The sequence below is a fragment of the Condylura cristata genome, unplaced genomic scaffold (assembly GCF_000260355.1).
Source record: "Condylura cristata isolate star-nosed mole 26May11 unplaced genomic scaffold, ConCri1.0 scaffold00019, whole genome shotgun sequence".
Classification (NCBI taxonomy): Eukaryota; Metazoa; Chordata; class Mammalia; order Eulipotyphla; family Talpidae; genus Condylura; species Condylura cristata.
In genome coordinates, this window is record NW_004567120.1 from 5188908 (window position 1) to 5210884 (window position 21977).

The window sequence follows — 21977 nt, forward strand, 5'->3', positions numbered from 1 at the left end:
TATGGTAGGGAGTCTTTTTCTCATAGAATAATTGGCAATAGTAATAAATTTAATCCTAATATAAGGTTTGGTAACTCAGTGTTCCTTTCTCTGGATGGAATTTGACTTTTCAGCAAGTTGTTCTAAGCACTACGGAGGATCATATGGCTCTCAGTTTAAAGGCAGCCTGTCTAACCACTGAACTATTTCTGCTAACAGAAGAACCATAACAGTAGCATTGCAGCAATATTAAATCAAACAAATAACTGGAAAAATGAAGGATTTTCAGTGACCCTTACCTATTTGTGTGTTTGGGGAGGGGACATTTCAAGGTAAAAGCACTCACTCAAAAGTTGGTATCAGTGAATCTCAAGTTCAAAATTGGTTTTGAAATTACAAAAATATCTGACCCAGGAACTCCATGGCCAAAAACCTTATATATCCCCTTCATTAATTTTTCAGGTATAGAGAGTAATTACTCTAAACAACACAATTACACACTGCCAAATGGAAAATCTGCCAAGTGGAAAATATATGACACTGAGTTGAGAAGAAACTGGTCTTTTCCCTTGTATAAGTGTTGAGTGCCATCTACTACCCTGGAAGAGGGGGTCTGTAAAAAATTTTCTACCATGTATAGTCATTTGCTACCTACTTAGCAGAAGTGAGTAATATGTCCATTTTAGGAGTGTACTCATCAGAGAGTTTCCAGAAAACAAAAAGAAATTTAGTTTACAACCAAAAGGTAGTATAAGTATTTGAATATTATCCTTGGCTGATGGCTCTGTATAAGCCTCACATGGAAATGAATCAATTTTTGTGGCAAAGCTGAGTATCTAGATACAAAATAAACTCAGTGGCTTACCTTAGAGTGCTGTTTCATAAAATGTAAGAACTGAAAATGTATTATGGAGACAGTGACAGACTTGTAATATTTGTGAAACACTTCAATGAACTCAGTTATACAAATTTGCTAACAGAACGTGAATCTTATCAATATTTGTCATTTGCAGTAACGAAAAATTCCCATTAAAACTAATCTTTTACAGTATTTTGTTTCTGTACACTTAATATTATTTATCTGACCTCATACTGTTGAATTACTTTTCCATAAGTCAAATTTTGGGCTGGAAAATGCAAGGATATCAACATTTTACAATTATACACTAATTACCACTTCAACTTTTAATTATTAGATTAAGCCAAATCCTCATAGGGTTTGAAAAATAAATCCCAGGACTTATCCAGGTTAAATCTTCTTTTAAGTTTTGTTTTCACTTTTCAGTCCACATTCCTGAGTATAAGTATTATGTGCCTGATAAGAAAAGTAGAGAATAAGAAAGATGTAATGGCTACAAAGGCAAGATTAAACAACCTTCAGTAACTTGATACTCAATGCTGAAATACCTTTATTTTTGTGGAACTGGCCAAAACTATTAATAAAACTAAGTTTTTCTCATAAAAAAAATACAAATCTTTTAGAAATTACACATTAATTTCTTGGGTAAACTCCTCGAAATTAAATGTAATATTTTCCAGAATTCCATCAGTTTGCAAAAAACTCTCAGATAATGCCTTTAAATTTCAGATACATTTTTTTGCACTGTAGCCATTATATCTTATCCATCCTTCACAAAATACACTGGTTTCAACGACATATTTTCAACTGAAGAATTTAATGGCAACATTATGCAGTTATCTTGAAATGCCACCTGGTAAGGAGCCTAAAGGCTGTATCACATGTTCTTCTTTAAATCACAAACTGTCTGAGGCATTTTTCTCTGATAAAGAAGACACACTGAATGAGGTATCATCAGGCTCTGGCGAGGCATGACTGAAATCCATCTCTTCTAGTTCAGGAGGTAAATCTGACAATAGCGCCTGTGTAAGAAAAATAAATTTTTTGAATTAGTATGTGGACATATTTTTTCTAGCTTTATGTTAATAGCTGTGGTCCATTAATGTTGATTTATCCTTATAGACTCAAAGAAAGGACACTCCTATTTCAGAATCTGATGCAATATGTCACCTAAAGGAAAAACTCTTCATACACAATTAAGTAGCAGAATACTAGATCTTGAGAGTGTGAATTAGGTAGAGTGGAATCCTGGGCAAAAGAGAAATCAGGAGGGAAATTAACAAATATGTTGAACCTGGAGCTTTTAAGTATTTGAAATAGGCAGTTTTCATATTAGTTTTGTGTGTTCATTGATCACTGCAAAAGAGCTGTAAATTATATTACTTACTAAAACATTCCTGCCCCCTTATGCTGTCCTTGAGAGAAAAACATTTCACAGAAACTATTTTGTACTTCAGTGGGAGAAAGAATTTAGCACTTAGGAAAGAAGTTTAGCTATTCCACTTTAGACTATAACAACTTGAGAAAGGTTAAGTGAATTTTCTTCTTTTCTTAGCTGTGCCCATAGCTACAGATAGCCAAGCACGTACTATGGGTCATGGCTGAAGCAGTGAATCTAGCTGTATAATCATGTTTCTAGAGCGCTGCTCCTTTCTCTACTATGGTAATCAGGAGAAGCCAACATCTAAAAAATAAGCTTTGCCATGATGTAATTGTTTCATCTGGAGTTGCATACCATCATCCATGCCAGATAAATAAAGGAGTATTCAAACTTTATGTGACTGACAAAGTGGATTTCCATTTGATCATAAGAAATCACAAACTAAATGCTTGATTTGCTGCTCCAAAAATCACAAATAATAAATCATATCTGAGCAATTTTCTAATGCCTTCACTTCTGGAGTGAGTTTTGTGTTCAATGGTAAATGAGAACTAAGGGAACAAGAACAAATGAATGCAAGCTTGTCAACAACCAGTTAAGGAACAGAAAGACAGGTCATGTTGAAGAAAAAATGAGACCAATTATCATAACATGATAATATTCTCCTATTCTCTTTATTACAAGAAGTGACAGCTATAAATCCTATACAATTAAAAAGGTCATGAACCTCTTGCTGAAATTTGGGCTATTTAAAAAACATGTTATTTAAAGTTCTAGGTTGTAAATATTAGGACATTGAGCCATTTTCTTCTAGAATAGCGGTTTATTACTGAATCCAAGTAAAATAAAGCTTTTTCTAACATTAATTGATCATAGTCTATGAGATGTAAGTCATTAGACTTTGTTCATATTGCAAGTGTAAAGAAGCCTATTACAACATGTTCCAATTAGCATTCACTGAATATGTGCTTACAATACTGTAGACTCAGGTAAATGAAGAGACAATGACAATCTAAATTCTAGTTGGGAGATGCTCAAGTCAAAGCAACACTTTCATTTTTATTTTTTGTCTTTGGTTTCATGTAGTTGACTAAAATGTGTGTAACATGAACTAGAAAACCTTGATGTCTGAGGCATTATAGAGCACTACTAATTCATGAGGTCGACTTAAAAATTATTTTCAGGACTCTCCCTGGTGGCACAACAAGTTAAAGCACTGCATTATGAAACTCTCTGAAGCCACTGCAGCAGGAGTTTGATCCCTGGCCAGGAAGCTGACCCACATGGTGTTCCAGACCTCTCCTGACTCACCAGCTGCTCCCCTCAGCAATGTATTTCGGTACATCTGCCTGTTCTGCTCCCCACTCTGTTTCTGGTGAATCCTCTCACCCACCACACCTCTGGCCTGTACCCAGTTCTATAAGCATAAATAAATAAATCTTTGAAAAATATATTTTCAACATCTTATTGAATTATCACATTGGTGCACTCAAAAAATTGGATTATTACAATTGATAGAACTGTCTTTTTTCACAGATACTGAAGCAAACACAATTAACTTTATTTACTACAGGTTCTTCATCAATTGCTGTTCAGGTCTAGAGCATTTCCTTCCAAGATATTAAAAGCATTTCCAAAAAAAAAAAAAAAATCTCCATTTTCTCTATCACTTATTCTAGCCTCTAGAGTATGAATTGCAAGTACTGTAGTGCTAAGCATTTATTCCATTTGCAAAATGTAGAAATTGAAGGTCAAGAGAGGCAACTGACCATGCGAGCATAACACAGAATCAGGGGATGGAAGACTGTAATTAATGACTTAAGGTGGTGCTAGCATGATTATATTTGTTTTTAAATTGTCATTGATTCAAATGAATCCACTCAATAAACTATTTCAAATTAGTAACATATTTTAAAGTCTGGATTATTCATTGGAGCAAATATTTTTTATCAAACACTCATCTCATTCAACATACCCAAACAAATATTAATGGAGAAATACTTAGGATATGAAAAAAGAAGTGAGAAACTATACACACTGATTCTCTTTTTTAAATGTAAGAGTAAAAATTCTTTCCTGAAATAAGCCTTTTAATAGTTCACATGTTGAGATCAGTAATGGAAGAGATCACATGGAAAACTTTCTTGTATTACTACTGGTGTCTTCTATATTTTGAGATTATTATGTTCAATCTCAATTATGAAAATTAGTAATTCTTATTGAGGTGTTGATTAGAGTGACTATCACTTTTAGTAAAATATCTGTATCATTTTGCCTTTTTTTAGCCAACATTTGCCCATTCTTTAGTTCATCACTCTTCTATTGGAGGAAAAGATAAGGAGAAAAAGAAAATGTACATTTATTACTCTTATTTTTCAGTGAACTTGGAAAAAGAATCAAGCCAGTGATGAGGTTACAATTAGAAAATAAAATTGGTTTGTGTTCTACTCCTGTATGTTGAGATATAGACAACTGCTAATTATCTGGCCAGATAACTCATAATAAAAACCATGTTACAAATTCTGGAGCTAGGACCATACATCCTATGGTTAGAGTCCATTGTCATTGTTTCTGTTTTACAGCTAGTTAACATTTACAGTGCTCTAAGGTACATGTTCAAAGCTACCACATTATTCAAAAAAAAAAAAAGCAAACACATTTCAACATGTCACAGAATAAGCATAACTCACATGATAAAACAATATGCTAAATAATGCTGGTAAATAATGCTGGTGTCAAAACTGAAAGCTGTTTTGATATATCTGTATGTATGCTATATAAGGGAGCAAAATTCATGCAAATGGACACATACTCTATATGTTGGGTTGAACCTTTTGAGTAAGTTCTTTTAGCTTAAATATTGTGGTTCAGCACTTTGGTAAAATGCATAATTATTTTTTGTTTGATAAAAAGGGAGAATTGTGGTATACTAAAACTCTAATCATTTTCCCTTGAGATGTCTGGGGTGGCGTATGTATATGCAGTCTTGTTTGGTTATAAGCAGTGAAGTTTTGTACCTTTAAAAATCCTTGATGAATAAAGCTCTCTATAAATTCTTCCAAATTAATGGTTATCTGTTATGTACTACTTATATTAAATTTCTCTGACAAAGAATTAACACAATAGTATACAATTTAGAGGCAAAGTTGGCATCATTTAGTATCGAATGCAATATTAAATTCAATTCTGTAATTCTTTCTAACAAGCTTAGTAAATTACTAAACAAATTTCACCTGCAATGATAAGACTGGGAAAACTGGGAAAAGTAAACAATGCACTGTTGTCATAAAGATTTTCACATTTTCATAGTGATGAATAATATATTGTGAAGTAGAGATTACTCAAAGATCTATGAACTTTAGTGAGGGATGGAAATTAAATAAAATACAGAAGAGAGGCAAATGCCTTAACCCTCTTTCATTTAAAAAAGCTCAAAATATGTGCTTCCCCAATTAGAGTAGCTCTATCTCCACAATTTCCTTAAATTAATTTAATATTTATTTTCCCCTTCTTAAGGCTAGCTTGCAATTAATAAAGTATATTAATCAGTTATTTTGATTTCTCACTAAAGCAACATAAAATCTGAATGTCTACTCTCAATAATACTGTGCTAATAAAGGTCATGAAGTAACAAATACTTCTTCATGTCTACCAGCAACAAAATTTAAAAATGAAAACAAAAATGAAGAACCAATGTGTGACATACCATTTTTCAACATGATACATTAGTTTACTAGTCATCTTTTCTAGCACCTACCTGTTGTTGTTCCTTATCGTCAGCTTTCATAGCTAGTATCAAGCTCCTAACAAATGTCTGAAGCTTAAAGTACTTTTGCTTTTGAATTTCTAGCTCATTTTCAATGAATCTTACTTCTTCATTCTGAAGGAGAAAACATTAAACAATACAATTACCACTGCAAAACTGGACTGTACATGTTTGATGCACAATAACTTTTTTTTTAAGTTGACAAATTGGAGGCTTAAAAAAGTAGATTATATTTTATCCAAAGAAATATAAAATTCTGAAGGAGATTATCTGATCACTGTAAGGCTGACTTTTAAGGAAATCACCAACAGACAACCATTTTCAAGGTCAAAAATTCAATCCAATTTAATAAAGTCCAGTAAGAAAAAAAGTGCAATAAATATTTCCTTTCTTGGAAATATTCCTCATGTATTAAACCTAGTAAGCACTTGCATTAAGACAAAGCATAGTCCAATGAGCCCCAAGTAAAGAGCAATAGCAGATGTAGTAACACTGAATGTACCATTCCCAAAAACAAATACTGAGGACTGAAAAAAGTTTACCATGTTTTTTAACCAAGGAGATACTGAGTTTATTACTAAGAATGTTGTAAGATTTTTGCTGCCTTCCAACCTGTCTTTATTATGTGGGAGTTTGTTGACTCCTATTTTCAGTATATTGATTGAAAACTAATCTCTATTACTTTTGCTAGTTGTGTAGGAAAAGAACAATACACTAATACACTAGATATCAGCATTTAATGCCAGGTTCATTAGTAATTGTGAAAGCCTGTGTAGGTAAATCAACCTGTTTACAAATCAGTAAAATAAATAAATACTAGTGCTCTTTGGCATTTCTAGGCTCAACTAAGAGAGTAGTCATAAAAATGTCCTCTGAGGATTTACTACTAAAATTGTAGTAATTAAGAAAGTGTGGTAAAGACAATGAGCATATAGATGAATGGAACAGAAAAGATATATGCATAGCACAGTACAAAAATACATATCATTTATAAACACATAGATTACACATATATCAACCAATTTATTTCAAATCCATTGGTTGAACAAATGAAATCCATAGTGCCCCCAAAGGAAAAGAATATCAACCCTTACACTTACATAATATACAAAGTTTATTAAGAAATGGGTCATAGATCCAAGTGTAAAACCTAGGAATATAAAACTTGTAGAGGAAAACAGAGTGAATTTTTGTGTCCTGAGGTTAGGCAAAAATTTGTCAATAGCAAAAATAAAGCATAAAACTTAAAGATATCATCAAAATAAAAACTTTTGCTCTTCAAAAGGCACTTAGAATAATACAAGTTACATATTGAAAGAAAATATTTTGAAATCATGTGTAAAACACTTACTGTCAGATAATATAAATAACTTTTTCAACACAATCATAGGAACGACAGAATAAGAAGCCGGCAAAAATATCTGGAATATATTCTTCATCAAGGAATGTACATGAATAAGCAAAAATCACATGAAAATGCTTAATATTATTTCTTACTAAGTAAATACAAATGAAATGTACAGTTAGATACTACTACTAACATAATACAATATAAGTATTGATAAAAATGTAGAGCAATTTGAAGCTTCATTTATTCCTGCTGGGAATGTAAATGACACAGACCTTTGAAATGTTTAAGAAACACAGGAAAACATTTTGGCAGATTCCTGTAAAATTAAACATTTCTTTCTTACCATATGACTTGGTAGTCCTACTACCAAGTATTTTTTTTAATAGAGGTAATTGGTTTGTGTTTTGTGTGTGTGTGTGTGTGTGTTTTAGAGGTTTAAGATTTCCCCCTTACGGTACTGTTTCCACACCACAACCACCAGCAAAATGTGCATATAGTCCTCTTAAGTATTTACCCAAAGAAAATGAAAATATATACCCACAAAAAGACACACATTAATGTTCATAACAGTTTTATTGATAATAGCCTAAACCTGGAAACAACACAAGTCTTCATCAGGAGGTAAATAAACAAATTGGCAGTCATATAAACATACTGTTTACAACTCGTTTAAATATATAAAGAAGTGAATTTTATTGTATGAAAATTATATCAATAAAAAAACAATTAAAAACAAACAAAAAACAAACCAGTAAAAGGGTCTGCAGGTCTTGTGAATTAATTAAACTGAATGTTTTAAAAAATAAATTATTAGTCAACACCTTGCCAAAAATCATTAAGTTATGAATATTCTTTGTAGTTGGAGAAGTAGTGTGAAAGATAACAGTAGTAACTGTGTAGCAAGATTTATTCAAAAATTATGCAAAATATATTAAATTTAGTTAGTTCTATGGGTATGCTTATTTCAATTGAGAGGAGGCAGTTGAAGTAATCACATTCAATTTATGGATGTGTTCATTGCATCAATTGCTTTTTCAGCTCACTTTAGAACATATTACACCTAATAAACTGTTTCCTATGCAGACCATTTAACAAAAGTTAATCATTTGCAAATGATAATCCAAGCTAAATTCCTTTTGCTGAGGCATGCTACAGCAATATAAGTTCCAAATAAGTACTATAAAACAATTCAACATGTTTCTGCCATAATGTATTTGAACAATCCTGACGTTTAATTTTTCAGTATTCATTGTGAAAGCAGTATTAGTAAATTACTGACTAAGAAATCTTTTTCCAAGTACACAGGAGATATCTATCATCTTTAGTGTTGTCTAATTTTAATGTAGAGTCCTTTTGAGCTACACTCACAGTCCATTAGAAAACATTTTAAAGATATTAATTCATATTTGCAAAAGCCAGGAATAATCTTTTAGGATTCAGATATTTAATTTCTCATGTGTATATTCCTCCTCTTCAGTATTTATGCAATATTTGTAAAACATAAACTGACTTAAGAAAATTAATTTGCATACATTTTCTTCTTAGAGCTGCTTTTGCAACACTATTAAAAACTTCCTAGATCATAAGCAGTAATTTATGTATACGTTAGAGATTTTTTTACATAAATGGAAAGTTTGTGAAAGGAACTAAAATGATAATATCAGCTACTGAATTCCACAAAACAAAACCTGAACTCATTTTTCTTGTTAAAATCTTCCCAACATTCCAAATAAACTTTGCCAATTCTTTTTCAAGATAATTGTATGGAACACTTGAGACTAGAGTTTTGATCTCCAAACAGGCTATTAATGGCTGCCAAACCTAAGGTGTTATTTTATGACAGTTATTCTAGTCTAGGGAATGAGCACACCAACTTGTCTCATAAGCATGTTGTGTTAATTAGAAATCCCAGAAATATGGATTTTTAGCAATATGTCTCAATCAGAAGCTTTACTATAACCAGACTTAATACTGATATTTATCAGCAGTATATAGGAGACATTCTTTCATTGTGCTACAATGAACCACAAGAATAATGAGAGACTTTAGTGTAGGAAAATTGTATAATGATCCAATTTCTGATCTTAATTGATTTTATATAAACGGATACTTGCATAATAGTATAAAAAGTACTTGCAAGAATAAATTAATCTATCCACTCACTCAGGAATTAATTACTAAACACTAGATCAGAAACTTGGGATATGCCTGTCTTCAAGAACTTTATGATAAATATACCTAAGAAATCAACCAAGTGATTTTGATCTCAAATCAAGAATATTAGCATGTGTATGCAAATAAAGTATAACAGAGTTCACTGGAGAAAAATTAAATTTCCATATTAATACAGTTGTTTTAAATAAACAGCTTGAAATCAGCAATTATAACTGATATGAGGTTTTCTGGAGTCTTAACTTTAGCATTAAAGTTAATTCACAGATGGAGTGAACTGAAATATTTTTAATAATTATCAATAAAAAGATGTAATTTCTATATAGGTGTTGGTTTTAGAAAGTGAACAAGAAGTTTACGTCCGATGGTCATGGGTTCCCCTAAATGAAGGAAAATGAAGGACCATTTTTCTGACAGCATTTACCAAAATGGAAAACACTGAATCAGTAAGTATCCTTTAGAGTACAATGAATATGTTAATAATTATTTTATGATTGTATACTCTGCCTAATCCTAACCTTCAGCCCTAACTATGCTGAGATGCTTAAGTAGGCTGCCACTCCAGAAGGAAACGGCCCTGGAAAGAATCCTCCAAGTTCCACCGAGACCCAACAGTATCTCTCTGACCTGCATGAGTACTAAGCAGAACATTTAAAAACTGTACAATTCTGGGTCCTTTCTTGTGGCACAACGGGTTAGGACGCAGCACTGCAAGCTAGCTGCAGCTACTTCAGTGCAAGTTTGTTCCCAATCTCCGGAGGGGTCCCACTTGGTGCAGCAGATCTCTCCTGTCTCCCACTACACCCCTCAGCAATGTACTTCCTCCATCTGCCTGTTTTGCTCCTCTGGTGAAACCTCTCACCACCTCTGCACTTCTGGCTTGTACCCCAGTTTTGTATGAATAAATAAATAAATCTTAAAAAAAAAAAAACACTCCAGGCCCTCCCTGGTGGCACAGCGGGTTAAAGCACAGCACTGAGAATCTAAGGCCGCTTCTGCATGAGTACATTCCCGCCTGCCCTGGAGGTGACCACATGGTGTGGCAGACCTCTCCTGACCCGCCCGCTGCTCCCCTCAGCAGTGTACTTCGTTGATCTGCCTGTTCTGTTCCCCACTCTGTCTCTGGTGAAGCCTCTCACCGCCCCTGAGCCTCTGGCCTGTACCTCAGTTCTGTATGCACAAGTAAATAAATCTTATTAAAAAAAAAAACAAAACACTACAAATCTGTCCTTTCGGTTGTACTCTCCATTGCTTATGCCAAATGAGGGTTTGCTGAGATGTTTTAATCCTTTGCTGGACATTTAGAAATATTTACATCCTTGTTGGAGAAATTATAAATCTATTCTGGTATTGAATCAACTTTATAATTCTGTTAGGCATTATATTTTCTTTATCACTTCAGTTGGAAGTACAATTTAAGTAGTGGAAAGCATTGTACTCTGACAAATTAGTAAATAAATTTCAAAAGATAGTTTCCTTCTGTATTTACAGTGTTCAGTATTTTAAAGTCTAACGTGTTGTGAGCATTTGGAAAACAAACTGTTGAATGACATAATTTTCAATTATAGTAAAACTGAAAAGAATTTTTGGAAAATGACAGCTGTTATTTTTCTGAATAAATGTTATTTTCTGCTAACATTTTAAGTTCACTGGTCTCTAGTTTGAACATTTATGACATTTCAAGAAAAAAAATCTGTTTATGGAAAACATGAACATTTCAGAAAGCCTCCAACTTACCTAGTAAATTTGTATACAGTTTAACAAATGAATAACATTTACACATATGTTCAGTAAACAAACTGACACACAGACTAATAGTTTATGTCAAAATGTAATAAAAACACTATCAAAGTTAGTCTGTCAATTTAGTAAAGAATGACTTTCAGAAAATTGCGAATCTTTTCATACTAATTTGGTAATTGTTTTAGAGATTGTTTTGGAATGTCTCCTAAAATAGCTATACTATTATATAAAAAATCTTCAAAAGTTATAATTAAAAAGATAAAATTAGTAAGGAACACTGGAAAAAATCTCTTTATCACAATTTAAAGGCAGATATTATGGAGAACTATGAGTGTTGGTGGTAGTTGTGGTATGGTGACATACATGCAAAAGAGGTAGGAACCTACACCTCTAAAATATATACGATGTTGTAAATCAATGTTCGTTAATTCAATACAAAATAATTGAATAAAGAAATTTTAAAATATTAATTAAAAACAAAAAAATTCTGCTATTATGAAGTGGAGGAGTGTTAACTCAAAAATGCACCTATCAACAAGAGTCTTGGGACAAAAAAAATAAACACTAAACATAAACATCTTGGACATTAAAATAAAATAATTGTCATGTATTTCACATTAACCACCACAATGAAATTCCTTACTCTGCCATGTTCCATCAATACCTACTCCTTCTCAGCCAATTTGTTTCCTTTCCATTCTTCATTATTTTTAATTCCTTTCCTACATCATTGTTAATTTTTGCACACAATTGATTTCAAGCCTCAGATGTAGTCCCCATAGTTTCCCACCAACAGATCCCCAGTGATAAATCTACCCAGTCCTTTATGCTCTTCTCCCTTCTCTTTTGATCCCCCTTCTTCCCTCTACCTTGCCCTATGCCTCAGATGTGTGGTCAGCTTGAAAGTTTTGTCTTTTTTCCTGCCCCTTTCTTCAGTTTCTCTATATTCCACATATCTGTGAGACCATCTGATATTTATCTTTTTCACTCTGGCTTATTTAGCTTAACATAATCCCTTCCATGTCTATCTATCCAGGTTGCTGTAAATGGCATGAATTTAGCTTGATAGTTGAGTACAATTGTATTTTGTATATATAACACATTTACTTGATCCATTCATCTATTTGGGGGGTATTTAGTTTAATTCCATATCTTCGCTATTGTAAATAGCACTGCAATAAACATTGGAGTGCAGGTTTCCTTTTGAATTCGTGTTTTTGTGTCCTTTGGGTAGATTCCTAGGAGTGGAATCATTCGGTGATATGGTACATCATTTTTAGTGTCTTCAGGAAGCTTCAAATAGCTTTCCATAGTGTCAGCCAACTCTACTTAAAACCATTAGCACTAAAGGAGCCAGCATTAACTAAAATGCCTGGTGCCTTGAATGGTATTCAAATTGCCTGAAAGTCAACAGAAGCCCAGGATTTTTAATTTACCAAGGAATGAATAAGTTACAAGTACTACAAAAATCTGTCTCAGGCCCTCCCTGGTGGTGTGGTGAGTTAAAGTGCAGCACTAAGAAGCTAAAGCCACTTCAGCATGAGTTCAGTCCCTGCCCCAGAGGTGACCCACATGGCACAGCAGACCTCTCCTGACCTGCCTGCTGCTCCCCTCAGCAGTGTACTTTGTCAGTCAGCCTTTTCTGCTCCCCACCCTGTCTCTAGCGAATCCTGTCACTGTCCCTGCACCTCTGGCCTGTACCCAATTCTGTATGTATAAATAATTAAATATTTTTTTTTAAATCTGTCTCATTTAACATCTTTTATAAATGCAGAATTTGAAATTGTTTTTACCTTATAATCCAGGAGAGAATTCACCTGTTCAACTTCAGAATTACTTATCATGTCACTTTCTTCATCATCAATAATTTCTATTTTCTGTAACGCAAGCAAAAAGGTTTTTATAAACATGTCTGATCATCATCACAACACTCAACTGAACATATACAAATTGAATAAATTCATATGCAGTTTTTGTATTCAATTTAGTTATGGGATTATCTCAACTAGGTCATTTAGAATAAATTCTGGTACGTCACCTACTGCTCAATGTTAAACTCAGCCTATTTCTTAGCAAATTCCCTGTGCCATTAACTGATGACTGCTTAGTAACTAGAAACTTATCTTAATACTTTTAAAGTAGAAAATATAATATATTATTTCACAATATCTCTTAAAAAGATAGACATTGAATTTCCACCTAAATTTAAGCTCCAGTGACAGAGAATTTACTTTTGATAAGGTTGGTATACTTCATAGTAACCGTATCTAATTGGTAGAAGCTGTTTTTTAAATCTCACATTAAAAAAAAAAACTTCTAATCTAAAATGTCAACAAACACCTTTTAAAAATCACTTATTATAATTCATTAGCTAGACAATTTGAAGCAGGCAGACATTTATTATATAATTATATGGCAACTTGTTTCCATCATTGGACAGTACAGGGAGTGGGGAGGAGTTAAAGAAAGAAAAAGAAAGAGCGAGAAGGAGGGAGGGAGAAAGGGAGGAGGAAGGAGAAGGCAGGGGAGGTAAAGAGAGAGGAGATAAACTTCAATGAGATTTAGAATCTTTAGAATTCAGGTGCAGTATAGTTTATAAAGTATTCTGCACACAGTAGGTACTAATCAAATTTCTGCCACATGAATAAACAAAACAGCTTAGCACTGAAGGAAAGAATGACCAATAAGCTGCAAACATGGAAGCAAGGTAAATTCTTTAATCATGGAAATTTGATTTTAATAAAAGCAAAACCGAAAGATAAAATCAATGGCAAATTTTTCTTTGGCAGATGAAAACACTTCTAAACATGCAAACTGTCAACCTTCCGCAAATTTAAAAGCTAAAAAATTAGCTTGAGATCATCATTAGTCAATCTTTTAAGAAAGAGTACATTAATACAAGTATGTCCTAGGCAGAATGTGAAATTGAATTTTTTAGTCAGGAAAGTATGTAGTAATTAAAAGTCACAAACATATAGGGAATGATTTTATTTGATCCATTGCTTATGAGGAGATGACACTATAACAGGATTTGTGACCTGCAGAGCTCTGAGCCAGGAGAACAGATATAACAAAATTTCTTTCTACTGTAGCCTAATGATAAATCTAATGTATTGTTTTCTACTATAATCACCATAAACTTGCAGTTTAATTGTGTTAACAATGATTAAACCTCAAATGTAATTTGTTTGATGCTGTCTTTTACATTTTCTACCTATTTGATTTGGTTCCAGGAATAAAGGAGCTGAATAACCCATGGGATGAAGGTGTATGCCACTGTATAGATTCGTGCACATAAATGAATCATATATGTCTTGGTGATTTGTCATCCACAAATAACTTGAGGCATTCAAAAGTTATAGACAGAAGGTACACATTTTTGAACTTTTGGAGTTTTGTCTCTGTAAATCAATTGCCCTCGAACAATTACGTGCTTAAATGATTGTGATTCAGCGGATGGCATGGTTTCCTTCATTATCTTCAAATATCTGCTGAAGGAGAGATAAATGAAGAGAAATTCAGGCTAAAATTGAGCATGCCTTTAGGGGAAAGGTGGTCCAATTTTTAAATAATTGTAATTCATATAATTCAAGTTTAGAGAAAAGGTCATTATTACTTGGTGAAATTTGAAAATATTAGCACAAGTAATTGTAGAAAACAATTATTGTTCATTAGCTAATGAAAACATGACTTTACGGAAAACTTGTTTTCCTATGTGAATACTGAATTTTGTGTGAGTAGGGTTAAACATCAACTTAATTCAGAACTGAATTCATTACAGTGCAAATCTAAAGCATATTCTGCCTGCGGAAAACACTGTTATATATCATTGATGTTAAACATCAAAGAATGGAACTGTATATTATTTGGTCAATTTTTATTAAGGAGATGTGGTAGTTACAGTTTCCGACAAATAATGCTTGTAATAGAAATCACCATAAGTCTTAAAGTTACAGATATTTTGTAACAACATCAAAAACATTAGAGGGACCAGTTTTGAAGGTTGCAATCAAGCACAAAACACTTTTTCAAAAGCAAAAACACAATGACATTTTTCTCATGGTTAACCATCTTGATTTTTGTATTACTTGACACAGTCAGGATATAAATAGATGCTTCTAAAATAACTGCCTAGAGAATGTCTTTATAAATCAAAAACGTTTATATTTTCATAAAACCCAGCTTAACTCATAGTCTGTCATTCAATTGTTTCATGTTGTCTTTACTCCACTGTTAGTAATTATACTAGCAGAGTGTAGTTTAACTAGAAAGAAGAAAGAGTTCCAGGCTCAATATGTATAGGTATGGTCTGAAAAGAGAACTTAGAGTCAGGAATACTTGGAGAAAAGTTCCAGAACTAACGGAATGTTTCTTTCATAATCTCAGGCTAACTTTTCTTTTAATCCTACCATTTGTCAAATGAGAAGAAATCTGCTTGTTGCTAAAATTCCTAAACAAAAATTGCTTTTTATGTACAAAATGTCCTATGTGAGTAAGTATTGGGCTTTTATATTTGCAAAGCTCCTAAATTAAAAAAAGTTCAAATGACAGAACTATAAATTTCATGTATTATATACTTAAAGATATACAATTTCATTGACAAAAGCTCCGCTTCCACTTCTTAAGCACAAGACTGTATTCTGACAATGTTTATATTGCCACCAACTGGAAACCTATCACTGAAATCCATCATGCAATGAAGAAATAATTTTTAAAAATACGTACCACATTATCTGTGGATACTGCATGGTGGTCCTCCTCCTTATGAGCCCTTGCCTCATTTGGAACCATTTCAGTAGACTCTTCTGTAGAAAAACAATGATTTTTTTTATTCCTGAAAACTTTTTAGAATGTTTATTTTAGATCACTTAGGTATCAATTTCTATTTTAAAAGAAAACAAATAAAAATTTATTTAATACATGCATTGGAGGGCAATTATACTTCTAACAATGCATTACAAGAATTATGTATGAATGGAGGGCCCTCCCTGGTGACACAGAGGGTTAAAGCACAGCACTGAGAAGCTAAAGCAACTTCAGCATGAGTTCGATCCCCATCCCAGAGGTGATCCACATGGCACGGCAGACCTCTCCTGACCCGCCCACTGCTCCCCTCAGCAGTGTACTTCATCAGTTGGCCTGTTCTGCTCCCCACTCTGTCTCTGGTGAATCTTCTCACCACCCCTGCACTTCTGGCCTTTACCCCAGTTCTGTATGAGTAAATAAATAAAATCTTAAAAAAAAAAAAAAAGAAATATGTATGGATGGGTACAAATAGAAGGATGGTAAACAACGTAAAATTTATAATTTTAAATATGTAGGCAACCCATATGATTAACAGTTGAGGATTAGAGTAATCATTCAATCTAATCCTACAATAAATGTTACAAATCCACTGAAACTAAAATAGAATTTATTATTATTATTATTACTGAATTTATTTATTTTCTTATATTATTGTTCATATTTTGTACACTATTTGACTTCACTCCTCAGGTGTAGTCCCCAGTTCTCCCTTATAACATAGCACCCCGTGATAAATATCCCAGTTCCATTATTCTCTTTACCACCATTTTGACTTCTCCTTCTGCCCCTCCTGTTCTATATGCCTCAGATCAATAGTCAACTTTCAAGTTTTGTCTTTTTGTTGAACCTTGATTCAATTTCTCTATAGTGCACATATAAATGAAACCAATTGGTATTTATCTTTTTTTCTTTGTGACTTATTTTGTTTACCACAATTCCTTCTAGCTCTATCAATGTTGCTGCAAATGGTATGAGCTTATCTTTTTGGATTTCTGAGTAGTATTCTATTGTGGACATAGACTACATTTTCTTGCCCATTCATCTGTTTTGGGGAATTTGGATTGTTTCCATATCTTAGCAATTGCAAATTGTGCTGCAGTAAACATAGGAGTTCAAGTGTTCTTTTGAATTAGTATCCCAGTGTTCTTAGGGTAGAGTCTTAGGAATGAAATCCCTGGTTTATACAGCATATCCATTTTGAGTGTTTTCAAGAACATCCACACAGCTTTTATAGTGGCTGCGTAAGTTACATTCCCATAATCTATATAAGAGAGTTCCTTTTCCTCTTTATCATCCAACAGCGTTTGTTGTTTCTAGTTTTTTTAACATAGACCACACTCACAGGTGTGAAGTATTATTTCATTGAAGTTTTGATTTATTTTTCCCTGATCATAAGTTATGTTCAATATTTTTTCATACGTTTGTTGGCCATTTCTATTTCTTCTTTTCAGTTCTCTTGCCTGTATTTTGACTGGGTTGTTTGCTTATCAGTTCTATGGTATCCAAATATTTTTTCACATTCTGAGGGAATGTTGGTTTTGGTTACTCTCTCTTTTGATGGACTTTTCCTTATTCAAGTGTATATTCTTTATTTCTTTGTCATCGCTTAGTTGAATACATTTGTGAGATTTTATTTCTGGGCTTTTAATTTTACTCTATTGGTCTGTGTGCCTGCTTTTGTTCTAATACCATGCTTATTTATTATTATGGCTTTGCAGTATAATTTTCAGTCTGGGAGTGTAATACCTCTGGTCTTTCTCCTTTTAGTCAGGATAGCTTTGGCTATTCAGGGTGTAATTTCAAGCTTAAAAATATGACAAGACACTTAGATGGGCACAGTATAATGATGAAGGTGACAATACACCAGGAAGACATAACACTCATCAACATATACTCACTATATGAAGGAGTACCAAAATATATTAGACAACTACTATCATCTATAGAAACAGACATTGGAGAAAGTTCATATGTGGTAGAAGACTTCAACACCCCACACTCACAAATGTATAGATCAACAAGACAAAAAATAAACAAGGATACAATAGCCCTAAATAAAAATCTAGACCAAATGGGTCAAATCTATAGCACATTGTGCCACTAAAAATTAATAGACATTTCTCTCAGGTGCAAATAGATCATTCTCCATAATTGATCACATACTGCATCACAAGACAAGCATCAACAAGTGCATGAAGACTGAACTCATACCAAGAAACTTCTCTGACCATAAAGGCAACATACCAGAAATCAACTATGAAAAGAAAGCAAGGAGCTCCCCCATTACAAGGAGACTGGAAAATACACTACTGAAAGACTACTTGGCTGATGAGGAAATCAAAGAAAAAAATTTTAAAAACCTTAAGAAAAATGAAAATGAGGATACAACATTTTGGTATGTGTGGAATACACCAAATGCAGTATTAAGAGGAAAATATATAGAATACAGACCTACAATCAAGAAACAGGAAGAACCCAAAGAAACAAACTAATCTCCAATCTCAAGGAACCTGTGAAAGAACAATAAAAAAAATTGAAGAAAGAAAAAAATTTTAATTAAAAAATAAATAAATAAAAGAGATAATCCAGAAGATCAATTAAACCAAAAGTTTTGATTCTCCCTGGCGGTATAGGGGTCAGAATCAGCACTATCACTGCCATGGCCTGAATTTAATCCCTGTCCAGAGAGCTAACGCACTTGACACAAAAGACCTCACCTGTCTCATCAGTTCCTTCCCTTAGAAGTGTATTTCAGTGAAACTGCCTTTTTTACTTCCCACTCTGTGTCTGATTTAACTTCTTACCCCCTGTACCTCTGGCTTACACCCCAATTCTTCCATTAAATATATATTATTTTTTAAAAAGTTTTTTACTTGAATAAACAAACAGACAAACCTCTAGCTAGGTTCACAAAGAAAAAGGGAGAGAAAGTTCAAATAGATAGGATCATAAATGAAAGGGAAATTACAATAGACACAGCAGATTCCAGATGAAAATTACAGATTACTGTGAGCATTTACGTGAAAACAAGTTCAACAGTCTAGATTAGAGAACAAATTCTTAGAATTATACAATCACCAAAAGCTGAGTAAAGTAGAAATATAAAATTAGAACAAATAATTTACAATCAGGAAAATTGAAATGCTAATCAACCCCCCCCCCAAAAAAAAAGCCCAGGACCAGATCATTTCTACAAGCAAGTTCTACGAAACATTCAAAGATTAACTGGCACCTAATCTAGAAAAGGTCTTTCAGAAAGTGGAGGAGGAAGGAATACAAACAAATACATTTTAGGTAACCAATATTACTCTAATAACAAAATCAAAGAAAACACATAGAGAAAATTATAGTTCAATCTCCCTAATGAATACTGATGCTAAAATACTCAGTAAAATCTTAGCAAGCCAAATCCAAGAATGTATCTAAAGGATTATATCCTATGATCAAGTGGAATTTATTTCAGGAACACAAAGGTTGCTCAATATCCAAAAATCAATTAATTCACCATAACAACAAAAAAGAACAATAAAAACCATATCATCATAATAATAGATACTGAGAAAGCATTTGATAAAGTCCCACATTTATTTATTATGAATTACCTCAAAAAACCTGGGAATAAAATATCATACCTTAACATAATAAAAGCATATATGACAAACCCACGCCCTACGTCATTCTTAATGGTGATAATATGAAATCCTTTTCATTAAGATCGAAAAAGACAGAGCTGTCTATTCTCAGTACTGCTTTTCAATATAATACTGAAAGTCCTAGCCATAGCAATTAGGGAAGAGAAAGTCCTACAAGGAACCCAATAAGGAAAGAAGAAGTGGAACATCATCATTTGCAAATGTTATGATTATATATGTATATATAAAAATCCTAAAATTCCACAGAAAAACTAATTAAGACATGTTTATGAAAGTATAAGCTTGCAAGATAAACACAAAAAGAATCAGTAGCCTTCCTATATGCAAAAAAAAATCAGCCTGAAAGGGAAAAGGTTAAAAAATTTTCATTTACAATTGTAGCAAGAATAATTAAATACCTGGGAATAAACCTAATAAAAGAGTTGAATGACCCGTACAAGGAAAATTATAAAACATTGCTAAAGGAAACATTATAGAAGCAGCCAAAAAGAAATGGAAAAATATTCATATTCATGGATTGGAGGAATAAAAATTATCATAATGGCCATCCTATCCAAAGTAAATTACAGATTCAAGGCAATTCCAATAAAAATTTCAATGACATTTAAATATTGTTGAAATTCATGAAGAAAATATTTTTGATATTACTGATAGTAAGTGGAGAATTGGTGACAAACCGTACTATGTAGGTAGGTTTGGTTTAATTTTGTAAAAGAAAAAAAGTGTACATTTTCATATAAAAAAGACAGATATATTTTCCAAAACATTTTCTTTAGCATTTGTGAATGGAATTTTTGATAATTTTTATTTTTTTCATTTTGTCTAACTTTACATTTTTGATAATTCGTGTCTTCCATTTGCTCATCTATATTTAAATTCTTTTAAATGAATTTTTCAGGGTTTTACATGTTTATATAACTTTGGGATTATATTTTTACTTCTCCATATGTACATATTATAAACTCACCCTCAACCAAATCTTCTATGCAGAAAATCAAAATTTGTTTTACATACTTCCTGTAACAAACATGCACTGCTTATTGTAATAAAACAAAAGTGCTAGAGAAATTTTTGAATACATGATATGAAGCAATGAATATAGTATATTTCCAGTTTTCTAAAAACTTGTTTTGACACAAACACACAAACCTCTCTGTGTGTATGCAAAGAGAAAAGAGTGGAACAAAAAACAGAAAACCACAAAAACCCTCAACTCCATTTCCAGAATGTCATGTATGGGTAGGAAAACTATATAGTTCAATGTATTTTTCAATACATTCAACATATATTTCAATGTATTTTTCAATATTTTTACAGTGAACATGCATTCCTTGTATGATAAAAATAGTATTTATTTTGTCAAAAACATCAAAAATATTTTCTTCATGATTCCATATGAATTTCAACAATATTTAAATGTCATTGAAATAAATATTATTTATTTGACCATACATGTGTAAAAAGAGAAATAAGAGAAATTAATTCAGGCAAACAATTCTACCAAAAAGTCCTCTGTGCTGAGATAGGGACTGAGGCTACCTCAAAGCATAAATTATCTATAAAATAATCCTCTTAAGGCCCTCCCTGGTGGTGCAGCAGGTTAAAGCAGAACATTAAAAAGCTAAAGCCACTTCAGCATGAGTTCCATCCCCACCTGACCCTAGGTGATCCACATAGAGAGGCAGACCTCTCCTGACCCACCCGCTGCTGCACTCATCAGTGTACTTCATCAGTCGGCCTGTCCTGTTCCCCACTCTGTCTCTGGTGAACCCTCTCACTGTCTCTGGTGAATCCTCTCACCACCCCTGCACCTCTGGCCAGTACCCCCATTCGGTATGCACAAACAAGTAAATCCTCTTAGATTACTACCACCTCTGGAAAAATTGCATATTTTTTCTCTTTCATTTCTATATCGTCATGTCATGGAGGTTATTTTGATAAATACTAGTGGAAGTATTAAGCCCTTGGTAACTGGCATTTTATTTCATCACAAAAATGTCACCAAAAATATTTATGAACACTCCAAAGATATTTTTCCAAGTATGCTCATCCCATGGAAAGACATATAGGGGTTACTTGTATCAACATGTAGATATTAGAAGAAAAACTTGGATGATTCAGGAAGTCATATGTGATGACATAGAGAATTACAGTCTAAGATATCCAGAGACACTTTACTAGAATTTTAAAGTAAAGGTCACCATAAATTTAAAAATTAACAAAATAAAGAGGTTGGGGTCACCTTCTCTTCTATAAGCAACTTTATA

At 32.9% G+C, this 21977-nt stretch overlaps 1 protein-coding gene across 1 annotated transcript in view; it reads right to left on the bottom strand.

Moving 5' to 3' along the window:
- Positions 1-1457: 1457 nt before the first annotated feature.
- Positions 1458-21977, bottom strand: part of HDX (highly divergent homeobox) — a 110104-nt gene continuing 89584 nt past the window's right edge. The window contains exons 7-10 of the mRNA XM_004685621.1: positions 15977-16056; positions 13045-13128; positions 5977-6099; positions 1458-1860 (exon numbers count right to left, since the gene is read on the bottom strand). Coding sequence (XP_004685678.1) covers positions 1735-1860; positions 5977-6099; positions 13045-13128; positions 15977-16056 — 413 coding nt within the window. The 3' untranslated portion in view covers positions 1458-1734. The remainder of the gene's footprint in view (positions 1861-5976; positions 6100-13044; positions 13129-15976; positions 16057-21977) is intronic.